The following is a 13,568-nucleotide window of genomic DNA, read 5'->3' as shown; positions in this document are numbered from 1 at the left end:
AAATGTTGACAAAATGTTCTATAAAAATAAAATTTTGACAAAATTTTCTACAGAAATAAAATTTTGGCAAAATTTTCTTTAGAAATAAAATTTTGACATAATTTTCTATAGAAATAAAATTTTCACAAAAATTTCAAAAGCAATAAAATTTTGGCAAAAATTTCTCTTGGAATAAAAATTTTACAAAATTTGCATTTTGCAGCCAAATATAAAGAATCACACTATTAGGCTTGAATTACATCATTAATCATTTTTTTTTTGTTTTTGAACGCAATAGATCAAAATGATTTTGAAATTTGTAAACAAAAAATTTTGGAAATTATAGAACCTGAAGTGGGTTGCAGTAAATATCAGTCACCTTGTCTTAACTCTATTTTCTCTTCTACCAATCCTAATTTTATGTCATGATTTTTATGGAATGCCTAGTTTCTCATTTAATCACCTTGCCAAGGATTTTCCTAATTACCCCCTGCTATTTTTTCTATAAGAAAATTTTCTCTTTCAAACATTCTCTACAATGTTCAACTTTAGTAGTAGAAGTTTTCTTTAAACTTTTGTATAATTGATAAAATTTAATCAATACTAACTGCAAGTTTTGTAATTTTGTTTTTTTTTTTTACAGAGACTGCCTTACTACTGCCTGCTGGATTGTCTCACAAACGCCATTCTAAACAAGATAACAATACTGATGGAAATCACAACTCTCAGCAACATGCTCACCATGATAACAGTAATAGCAACAACAACAACAATAACAATGGTATCCAGAGAAAGCATCATCACGAAGAAGAGTAAGTCATCGATTAAAATCAAAGTTTTGTTTTTTATGCTGTGTGTGTGTTTTGTTTCTTCAAACTCAGAGAGTTTACTTGTTTTTTGTGTATGCAATCAAAAGTAGAACGAAGAACGAGAAAAAAAAAATCTCTTGCATCTAAAATCAAATTGTATGTTGGGGGATGCGGGTGTGAGATGGAAACTTTCACATTAAGCTTTTAAGGAAATTGAATTGAGCAACCAGGATCAGTGGACTAAAGTAACTAAAGCCATGCAATGAACATTAACCGATAAATGAAGCAATTTCAGAGACATTAACACACATACACACACCCAAGACAATACACTATCCCATCCATACCCAAGCTAACCTAGCATATTGAATGGATTTGAAAACAATTCCAAATCAATGAAGTGATGCAGTTTGCATTGCTTTCATTGGGTTATTTTTTTTTTTTTTTTTGTGAAAAGTTAATGGGGAGAAGTTACCCCTTTTTATACTGATTTCTCTTTGTTCTCTAGATTTGATCATGTTCCCTATAGCAGTACTATGGTATTTGAAGTGCATTATGGCTTATTTGCAAAATTGGTATATACAGAATATAGGTTAATTGACGGAAATAATGTAGTAAAGTAATACAGACGATACTTTTGGTTTAATTAGAACCCATATTGTTGTGAAAGAAATAAAATTTGAAATTGTTTGAGATTATTTTATAAGCGCATCTAAATATTCATTATCACAAGAAAAAATTGCAATTTTACTTAGTAATTTTTAATTATACTTAGTACACAGAATTAAAAGTAAAGAGTTTTACAGTTTTTTTTTCACATCATTGCCGTATTTTTTCTACCATAGGATGGCAATCGGGGATACACTGATATGATTGAGCCAACGAACCAAATTATTAAATACAGTGAACATTTCCATCTTGGACATTTTGAAAACTCAAAAGTGGCCAATTGCCGTAAGACATTTACTACATTACCATATTAAAAGTTATCTCACATAAGTGGAAATCTCTCAAGTGTGGAGGAAATTTAAACAAACCTGGATGACCACTTCTGAGGTTTTACTGTATAATCAAAATTTTCATTATTATATTGAATTTTCTGCTAAACATCCAAACGTTTGGTAATATTAGCGAAAATTGTTTATATGAAATATATGAATATCTGTAAATTTGTTTTAATCATGCTTCAGCCATCAATAATGGAGTTATCGTTTGCCATAGATTTGTTAATTGCCTTCCAACAGGTTAGAAAATGGGAGCTAACCGATGCACAAACGAAAGTTAGACTGGAAACGAAAGTTAGACGATCCGGAGAATTTTATTTCTATAGAAAATTATCTCAAAATTTTATTTCTAGAATATTCTCTCAAAAATGTATTTCTATATTTTTTCAAATTTTTATTTCTATAGAAAATTTTGTCCAAATTTTATTTCTGTAGAAAATTTTCTCAAAATTTTATTCCCATAAAAAATATTGTCAAAATTTTATTTCTATACAAAATTATGTCAAAATTTTATTTCTATAGAATATGTTGTCAAAATTATATTTCTAATGAAAATTTTGTCAAAATTTTATTTCTATGTAATATTTTATCAATATTTTATTTCTATAGAAAATTTTATCCAAATTTTATTCCCATAAAAATTTTTGTGAAGTACCTAATAGAGTAATATTTTCAAAAACTACCAAAACATTAAGAATTCTACAAAACTACCCAACAGTAAAAAAATATCTTAGTTTCGGTAGAATTCTAACAACTGTGGCTACCATGAGATCCGGAGATTTAGTTGTCCAAATTCTATTTCTATTGAAAATTTTGTCAAAATTTTATTTCTATAGAAAATTTTGTCTATATTTTATTAAAATAAAATTATCTCAAAATTTTATTTTTAGAATATTCTCTCAAAAATTTATTTCTATAGAAAATTTTGTCCAAATTTTATGTCTATAGACAATTTTGTCCAAATTTTATGTCTATAGACAATTTTGTCAAAATTTTATTTCTATAGAAAATTTAGTTACCATTTTATTTCTATAGAAAATTTTGTCAAAATTTTATTCCCATAGAAAATGTTGTCAAAATTTTATTTATATAGAAAATTTTGTAAAAATTTTATTTCTATAGAAACTTTTGTCAAAATTTTATTTATATAACATTTTTTCAATATTTTATTTCTATAGAAAATGTTGTCAAAATTTTGTTTTTATAGAAAATTTTATCCAAATTTTCTTCCCATACAAATTTTTGAGAAGTACCTCTTAGTTGGAGAGTAATATTTTCAAAATCTACCAAAACATTAAGAATTCTACAAATCTACCAAACAGTAAAAAATATATCAGTTTCGGTAGAATTCTAACAACTGTGTCTAGGTGGCCAAATTTTATTTCTATAGAAAATTTTGTCTATATTTTATTTCTATAGAAAATAATGCCAAATTTTTTTTTCTATAGAAAATTTTGTCTAAATTTTATTTCTATAGAAAATTTTGTCAAAATTGTATTTCTATAGAAAATTTTCTCAAAATTTTATTTCTATAGAAAATTATACCAAAATTTTATTTCTAAAGAAAATTTTGTCAAAATTTTATTTCTAAAGAAAATTTTCTCAAAATTTTATTTCTAAAGAAAATTTTGTCAAACTTTTATTTCTAAAGAAAATTTTGTCAAAATTTAATTCTATTGAAAATCTTTTTCAACATTTTATTTACCTCTTAGTTGCAGAAGAATATTTTCAAAATCTACGAAAACATCAAGAATTCTACCAAACATTAAAAAACTACAAGTTTTGGTAGAATTCCGTGATTGAGATCCAGAGATTTTGGTGGGCAAATTTTCCTTATATAGAAAATTTTGTCCAAATTTTATTGCTAGAGAAAACTATCTCACATTATAGAATATATTAACCAAATTTTATTTCCATAGATAATTTTTTCTACATTTTATTCCTATAGAAAAATTTGACAAAATTTATCAAAATTTTGTCAAAACTTCTGTGGAGAATTTTGTCAACATTTTATTTTGATCAAATTTTATTTCTATAGAAAATGTTCTCGAAATTTTTTTCTACATCAAATCTTCTCAAAATTTTATATCTATATAAAATTTTCTCAAAAAATTATTTGTATAGAAAATTTTGTCAAAATTTTAATTATATAGAAAATTTTGTCAAAATTTTATTTATATAGACAATTTTCTCAAAATTTTATTTCTACAGAAAATGTCTCATAATTTTATTTTTAAAGAAAATGTTGTCAACATTTTATTTCTATAGAAAATATTAAAATTTTATTTCTATAGAAGATTGTCTCATAATTTTATTTCTAAAGAAAATTTTGCCAAAATTTTATTTCTATAGAAAATTTTGCGAAAATTGTCTTTCAATAGAAAATTTCGTCCAAATATTATTTCTATAGAAAAAACTCAACCAAATAATAAAAAGCTACCAGTTTTGGTAGAAACCTACAAAGTGGGGTAATCGTGAGTGAGATCCGGAATTTTTGGTGGCCAAATTTTAGTACTATAGAAAATTTTGTCACAATGTTATTTGTATAGAAAATTTTCTCAAAATTTTATTTCTATAGAAAATTTTGTCAAAATTTTATTTCTATAGAATATTTTGTCAAAATTTTATTTCTAAAGAAAATTGTCTCAATTTTCTTATTTCTATAGAAAATAGTTTCAAATTTTATTTCTAAAGAAAATGTTGTCAAAATTTTATTTCTATAGAAAATTGTCTCATAATTTTATTTCAATAGAAATTTTTTTTTCAAATTTTATTTCTACAGAAAATTTTGTCAACATTTTTGTCAAACATCAAAAAGTCCACCAAATAATAAAAAGCTTCCAATTTTTGTAGAATTCTACCAAGGGTGGTGATCGTGAGTGAGATCCTGAGATTTTGGTGGCCAAATTTTACTACTATAGAAAATTTTGTCACAATGTTATTTGTATAGAAAATGTTGTCAAAATTTTATTTCGGTAGAAAATTATGTCAAAATTTTATTCCTATAAAAAATTTTCTCAAAACTTTATTTCTAAAGAATATTGATCCAAATTTTTATTTCTATAAAAAATGTTGTCCAAATTTTATTTCTATAGAAAATTTTCTCCAAATTTTATTTCTATAGAAAATTTTGTCAAAATTTTATTTTTGTAAAAAATTTTGTTAACATTTTTGTCAACATTTTTTAACCTCTCAGTTTGGGAAGAATATTTTCCAAATCTGCCAAAACGTCAAGTATTCTACACAACATTAAAAGTAAGATTCTACCAAGTGTGGTAACTGTGATTGATTTCAGAAGATTTTTGTGGCCAAATTTTGCTTCAATGGAAAATTTTTTTATAGAAAATTTTTTCAAAATTTTATATTTATAGAAAATGTTTTCAAAATTTATTTCTATAGAAAATTTGGTCAATATTATATTTCTGTAGGAATTTTTTTCAAAAATTTATTTCTACAGAAAATTATCTCAAAATTTTATTTCTGTAGAATATATTATGCAAATTTTATTGTTCTCGAAAATATATTTCTATAGAAAATGTTGTCCAAATTTTATTTCTATAGAAAATTGTGTCAAAATTTTCTTCCCATAAAAAATTTCCCAAAATTTTATTTCTATAAAATATTTGACACAAGTCTATTTTGTCTACATTTTATTTCTAAAGACAATTATCTCAAAAATTTATACTTATAGAAAATTTTGTCAAAATTTTATTTCTATAGAAAATGTTCTATAGAAAATGTTGTCAAAATTTTATTTCTGTGAAAAATTTTGTCAAAATTTTATTTCTATAGAAAATTTGTCAACATTTTATTTCTAAAGACAATTATCTCAAAAATTTATATTTATAGAAAATTTTGTCAAAATTTATTTCTATAGAAAATTTTGTCAAAATTTTATTTCTTTAGAAAATTTTTTTAAAATTTTATTTCTTTAGAAAATTTTTTTAAAATTTTATTTCTATAGAAAATTTGTCAACATTTTATTTCAATATAAATTTTTTAAACATTCTATTTCTGTAGATAATTTTGTCAAAATTTTATTCCTATAAAAAATTTTCTCAAAATTTTATTTCTATAGAAAATTTGTCAACATTTTATTTCAATATAAATTTTTTAAACATTTTATTTCTGTAGATAATTTTGTCAAAATTTGATTCCTATAAAAAATTTTTTCAAAATGTTATTTCTATAGAAAATTTGTCAACATTTTATTTCAATATAAATTTTTTAAACATTTTATTTCTGTAGATAATTTTGTCAAAATTTTATTCATATAAAAAATTTTCTCAAAATTTTATTTCTATAGAATATTTAATCAAAATTTTTATTTCTATAGAAATTTTTGGCTACATTTTATTTCTATAGAAAATTTTGTCAAAATTTTATTTCAATATAAATTTTTGTAAATAGTTTATTTCTGTAGAAAATTTTGTCAAAATTTCATTCTTATAGAACATTTTATCAAAAATTTTTTTTCTATAGAAAATTTTGTCAAATTTTATTTCTATAGAAAATTTTGTCACAATTTTATTCTCATAAAATTTTTCTGAATTACTTGAGTAATATTTTCAAAATCTACCAAAACATCAAGAATTCAACCAATCTATCAAACAATAAAAATTCTTCAAATTTATGTTATTTTTTGCGTTTGAACAATAAAATTAAATTGAGTGAATTAATTAAATGTTCTACAACATTATGTTGATTGTGTAGAGGTAATAAATGTGTAAATGGTCATAGTATAGTATGGTGTATAATTGCTGTATAGTAAATTATAAAGCATACGTCACCTTGTACGGATATTAATATTACTTATACGATATAGGGTACGGGAAAAGCTCTTTAATCAAATCGTTGACAACTAGAACTCCACCAGAACTGTCTATGTTGGCCGTTTAAAGAACACCAATTTCTTGACAAATTATAGGTATCCTTAGTGTAGTTACTGGCTTCTGTTGCATTTCTTCCATATATCTCAACCTGACGTGGTGTTGGGTATCGCTAAGTTGATACCTTACAACTTTAAGTCTTTTCTCATTTCTTTTGAAAGTGATCTGAAAATGAAACAACTTGGAATTGTCATAATATCATGTGAGTTGGTCTTTTATTCAGAACGGAATCAATTCTTTTGTTTTTATTTTCAAACAGAACTAGGCAACTGGACAAATGGAAATACTTATCGCCTTGGTCTTCCATGATATAGTCATCATAGTTTCCTACTTTGTTTTCACTGTTTTAGATTAAAAAGTTTCTTGTTTGTCGATTTTTCCCCATGGCAAAGTCGAACCAAACACAAGTTAAAGGAAGTCAGCCACATACACATAAGCAAAACGAAAGGATTGCAAAGCCATATTATGGTAACTTTGAGAGAAAAGCAACATGTTACAGTCATAGCAGCTATGGACTAAATCAGAGATGAAGAAAGAAGAACAACAAACTACGAGAAAAAATCACAACGTGAGGAAAACAATGAAGTTTCTTGTTGCGATTTTTTCTTAGAATTTTTCATTTCCAACTCCTTTATTTTCTTGGGCTCAATGCTATAAAGTTTTTTTTACTCTCTCTCGCTTACTTTTTATTTTATTTTTTTTTTTCTTTTTTTTGTAGCTGTAAGCGACCTTTCTTTAATTTCCGTTTTAATGGCAGGAAAAGAGAGGAATTCGAAAGCCCATTAAAGCATGAAATTGTTAAAACGAAGAGAAAGGAGGCTGAAAGGAAACGGAAGCGGAAACGAAAGGACACTTATACGAATACGAAAGAAAAAAAAACAAAAGCACAAACTATATTGCCATTCACCGGAAAATATGTTGCTGGGCTTAAATAATTTTTCAAAAAAAAAAAAAAAAAACACGAACACAGATCCCCAAATTTTAAGCTACACCTTTTTCCCTAACATTTACTTTAACAAATCGAAGATTTAATTTCTGAATGAATGTGTTCCCTTGGAATTACGGAAATAGAAATAAGGTCTGCAATGGGATTTTATTTCTTAATGTGTAGCGCTTTGTCCATTTTAATGGACATTCAAAACCTTCACTCTCTTGTTTCAACTCCACAGTGATGAGGCTGTGGGAATGGCCATGTCTTTTTTGTCGAAACCAACATTGCAAAGCCAAACGGATATCATTGACAATGTTAAGCCTCTCGCTGGCAAAAAGGGGGATTGACCAGATCCACAACTACAGGCAAGCCCATTACAATAGCGCAATTGAATGGTCATCCAGACAGAAGGCAATGTTGTACAAAATTGAAATTTAATTGGCGTGAAATCAGGGACGATTTGCTTAAGCTTTTCGTAACGATTTCCGCCAATAGGAAATCAATCGTTCAATCAACATCGTTTGATAGACAATATCCCAAGCTGAAAAGGAGGCCACAAATATCGGTTAAACAATAAACGAAGGAGTATAGATGCTATCTGATAACATCAATGAATTTGATATCAAATTACCTGTAAATTGGATTCAAATGAATCATGATATAAAATTAAAGGCAAAATATGTTGGGTATTGGTTTATGAAGAATATCTGAATGAGGTATATCTAGAATTTAAAGCAACATTCAAAACGCGATCTTAGAATTTTACTCTGATTGAAAATTTATAAATTAAAATTGGAAACAATGGTTTTTATTAACGAATTTTGTTATATGACGTTTTCCCGAACACCAGGCCGTATAACTAATATTAATAATCGTACAAGGTGACGTATGCTTTATAATTTACTTTACAGCAATTATACGCCATACTATACCAATACTATACCATGACTACGCACTTATTAACTCTAAAAATTAACATGTATTTTTTAGAGCATATAGGTTAATTGTTTTGTTTAATTTTATTAATTAATACCAACAAATAACATCAATTTTTAGACAATCTATTTAGTTAGAAATAAAATTTTGAGAAAATTTTCTATAGAACAAAAATTTTGACAAAATTTCCTTAGGAATAAAGTTTTGGTAAAATTTTGACCAACTTCCCTATAGAAATAAAAATTAGACCAAATTTTCTAGAGAAATTAAATTTTGACAAAATTTTCTAGAGAAATGAAATTTTGACAAATTTTCTTAAGGAATAAGTTTTTGATAAAATTTTGTATAGTAATAAAATCTTGACAAAATGTTCTCAAGAAATAAAGTTTTAACAAAATTTTCTATAGAAACAAAATTTGCAAAAACTGTCCCTAGGAATAAAATTTTCTATATAGAAATGGAATTTTGACAAAATTTTCTATAGAAACAAAATTTGCAAAAATTGTCTCCAGGAATAAAATTTTGACAAAATTTTCTATAGAAAAAAATGTGGAAAAAAATTTTCCATAAAAATAAAACTTTGACAAAATTTTCTTTAGGAATAAAGTTTTGATAAAATTTTCTATAGGAATCAGGGTTGTTCTGTCACAAACTGTGACGTTTCCGACATACATTTGCGACGGTATAATACGTATGTCGCAAAAGTCGTAAACCTACTGTAGAAAACCTAATTTTGAATAGAAGAAATTCTGAACATTTTTTAATTTAGCTTGACCGCATTCGCTGTGAATTTCTGCAGAAATTTGTGAAAGTTTTCCCACGGTCAAGCCTATTTTCTTAGGTGCTATCGAAATTCCCATTGGTGAGTGTGCAAAATACCTTGGAGTTATATTGGACAGGAGACTGAACTTAAAGCTAAGAAAGGACGAGAGAAGCCACGGTTACCCTGTACGTTTGCAAAAGGCAATAGGGAAAATGTGGGGACTACAACCGAAAATTGTGAACATTCCTAAGAATTGCAACTTTTTCGCACATCATCGTCTTGGATATCATCAAATTCGCTGCCTAGCAGACGTGACTAAAGTATTTTGAGTTTGAGACTTTTGTTACTTTTTCTACATGTATGTGACAGTCGCTAACCTAAAAAAGTTTTGTACAGACCATCTCTGTTAGGAATAAAATTTTAAGAAAATTTTCTATAGAAATAAAATTTTGACAAAATTTTCTTTCGGAACAAAATTTTGATAAAATTTTCTTTAGGAATAAAACTTTAAGAAAATATTCTATAGAAATACAATTTTGCAAAAATTTACTACAGAAATAAAATTTTGATGAAATTTCCTATATAAAAAAATATTTGATGAAATTTTCTATAGAAATGAAATTTTGAAAAAATTTTATTTAGGAATAAATTATTGACCAAATTTCCTATAGAAATAAAATTTTTACAAAATTTTGTAGAGACATAAAATTCTGAGAAAATTTCTTGATGAAATTTTCAATAGAAATAAAAGCTTGATAAAATTTTCTATAGAAATAAAATCTTAACAAAATTTTCTACAGAAGTATAATTTTGACGAAATTTTCTTGAGAAATGAAATTTTAGCAAAAATTTATATAGAAATAAATTTTGAAAAAAATTTTCTATAGAATAAAATTTTAACAAAATTTTCTACAAAAATAAAATTTTGAGAAAATTTTCTATCAAAATAAAATTTTTACCAAATTTTCTATAAAAATAAAATGTTGACAAAAATTTTTTAAGGAATAAATTATTGACCAAATTTCCTATAGAAATCAAATTTTTAAAAGTTTTCTAGAGACATAAAATTTTGAGAAATTTTCCTTAAGGAATAATTTTTCGATGAAATTTTCTATAGAAATAAAAGCTTGATAAAATTTTCTATAGAAATAAAATATTGACAAAATTTTCTACAGAAATACAATTTTGACGAAATTTTCTTGAGAAATGAAATTTTAGCAAAAATTTCTATAGAAATAAATTTCGAACAAAATTTTCTACAAAAATAAAATTTTGAGAAAATTTTCTATAAAAATAAAATGTTGACAAAATTTTCTTTAGAAATAAAATTTTAACAAAATTTTCTATAGAAATAAAATTTTGAAAAATTTTCTACAGAAATAAAATTTTGACAAAAGTTTCTACAGAAATAATATTTTAACAAAATTTTCTATAGAAATAAAATTTTGACAAAATTTTCTCTAGAAATAAAATTTTGAAAAAATTTTCTATAGAAATTAAATTGAAATAAAATTTTGACAAAATTTTCTATAGAAATTAAATTGAAATAAAATTTTGACAAAATTTTCTATAGAAATTAAATTGAAATAAAATTTTGACAAAATTTTCAATAGAAAAACACTATAGTGATTAGGTAATCGAAATAAAATTTTGACAAAAATTTATTTAGGAATAAATTATTGACCAAATTTCGTATAGAAATAAAATTTTCTAGAGACATAAAATTTGATGAACTTTTCTATAGAAATAAAAGCTTGATAAAATTTTCTATAGAAATAAAATCTTGACAAAATTTTCTACAGAAATAGAATTTTGACGAAATTTTCTTGAGAAATTTTAGCAAAAATTTCTATAGAAATAAATTTTGAACAAAATTTTCTATAGAATAAAATTTTAACAAAATTTTCTACAAAAATAAAATTTTGAGAAAATTTTCTATAAAAATAAAATTTTAACAAAATTTTCTATAGAAATAAAATTTTGACAAAATTTTCTCTAGAAATAAAATCTTGACAAAATTTTCTACAGAAATACAATTTTGACGAAATTTTCTTGAGAAATAAAATTTTAGCAAAAATTTCTATAAAAATAAATTTTGAACAAAATTTTCTATAGAATAAAATTTTAACAAAATTTTCTACAAAAATAAAATTTTGAGAAAATTTTCTATAAAAATAAAATGTTGACAAAATTTTCTTTAGAAATAAAATTTTGACAAAATTTTCTCTAGAAATAAAATTTTGAAAAAATTTTCTACAGAAATAAAATTTTGGAAAAAGTTTCTCTAGAAATAAAATTTTGACAAAATTTTCTCCAGAAATAAAATTTTGACAAAATTTTCTCTAGAGAAAAAAATTTTATAAAATTTTCTATAGAAATAGAATTTTGACAAAATTTTCTATTGAAATTGAATTTTGACAAAATTTTCTATAGAAATGAAATTTTGCAAAAAAAAAATTCTACAAAAAAATAAAAATTTGACAAAATTTTCTTTAGGAATAAAATTTTGACAAAATTTTCTATAGAAATTAAATTAAAATAAAATTTTGACAAAATTTTCTATAGAAATTAAATTAAAATAAAATTTTGACAAAATTTTCTATAGAAATAAAATTTTGACAATATTTTCTATAGAAATAAAATTTTGACAATATTTTCTATAGAAATAAAATTTTGACAAAATTTTCTATGGGAATAAAATGTTGAGAAAAATTTCTTTATGTTAGGTTAGGTTAAAGTGGTAGCCCGATTAAGTTTCAGGCTCACTTAGACTATTCGGTCCATTGTGATATTACATTAACTAAAAGTACCTATTACATATGGTACTTTTAACCGCTGAACCTTCTCGATTATTTCCTTCTGTTGAACCAACCAGATTGTTTCAAAAACATTAGGAGCCTACTTAAGTTAACGGTTTCCAGGTCTGCCAGTAATCTAAAGCTATATGCCCCTAAAATTCGCTTACGTCTTACACAAAAAGCAGGAGACTCACACAAGGGGTGTTCCTAGCCTTGCTAACTCATCCGCGTCGCAGTTCTGCGGTATGTTCTGTACTGTATATTGTACTGTTCAGCTATCTCGTTGAGAGATTTGCGGCAGTTGATGGCCGTTTTCGAGTTAAGGAACACAAAGTCCAAGGATTTTATTGCAGGTTGACTGTCTGAGTATATATAATAATGCCAACATTTTTTGGAACCTTACTTCTCAGCCAATTCGCCACCTCTCTTATTGCTAATATTTCAGCCTGAAAAAAACTACAGTGATTAGGTAATCTTTTTGCTATTCGCAGTTCCAGATCTTAAGAATATATTCCGAAACCCACTTGTCCATCCAAGCCATCAGTGTAGAAATCTACATTTATTCCCTGGGTTCTGTATGCACCACGCCTCACTGTAGGGAACTAGAGTTTGAAACTGTTTGTCGAAAAGTGGTTTCGCCAGAGTGTAATCCACTACGTTAGGCACAACTGGCATTATTTTGAGGACCGAACGGGGTCCGTCACTTTCTTCCGACCACAGCTGACTTTTTGGCCAAAATGTCTAAAGGCCATAGATGCAGCATGACATTAAGGGAATTTGTTCCTGTCTTACTGAATGCGCCTGAGATACACTAGCAAGTCATACGCTGAACTTTATCTAAACAAGTCGGTTTCTGAAGTGCCTCCACAAATAAAATTTTGACAAAATGTTCTTTAGGAATAAATTTTTGACAAAATTTTCTATAGAAATAAAATTTTGAAAACATTTTTTTAGAAATAAAATTTTGACAAAATTTTCTATAAAAATAAAATGTTGACAAAATAGAATTTTGACAAAATTTTCTATAGAAATGTAATTTTAACAAAATTTTCTATAAAAATAAAATTTTTACAAAAATAGAAATAAAATTTTGACAAAATTTTCTATAAAAATTAAATTTTGATAAAATTTAATTTAAAAAAAATAGAAATAAAATTTTGACAAAATTTTCTATAAAAATTAAATTTTGATAAAATTTTCTATAGAAATAAAATGTTGACAAAATTTTCTATAGAAATCAAATGTTGACAAAATTCTCTATAGAAATAAAAGTTTGACAAAATTTTCTATAGAAATAAAATTTTGAAACAATTTTCTTTAGAAATAAAATTTTGACAAAATTTTCTATAGAAATAAAATTTTGACAAAATTTTCTATAGCAATAAAATTTTGAAAACATTTTCTTTAGAAATAAAATTTTGACAAAATTTTCTATAAAAATAAAATGTTGAAAAAATTT

General features: G+C 24.7%; 1 protein-coding gene across 1 annotated transcript in view; it reads left to right on the top strand.

Moving 5' to 3' along the window:
- The window catches only part of vex (somatomedin B and thrombospondin type 1 domain containing protein vexed), a 673,357-nt gene that overhangs the window by 557,424 nt on the left and 102,365 nt on the right, over positions 1–13,568 (top strand). The window contains exon 4 of the mRNA XM_075300282.1: positions 623–791. Within this exon, the coding sequence (XP_075156397.1) occupies positions 623–791 (169 nt within the window). The remainder of the gene's footprint in view (positions 1–622; positions 792–13,568) is intronic.

Source organism: Haematobia irritans, chromosome 3 (genome assembly GCF_050003625.1).
Source record: "Haematobia irritans isolate KBUSLIRL chromosome 3, ASM5000362v1, whole genome shotgun sequence".
Taxonomy (NCBI): domain Eukaryota; kingdom Metazoa; phylum Arthropoda; class Insecta; order Diptera; family Muscidae; genus Haematobia; species Haematobia irritans.
The sequence above is the reverse complement of the archived record's forward strand: the minus strand, read 5'-3'. Positions and strand labels throughout refer to the sequence as shown.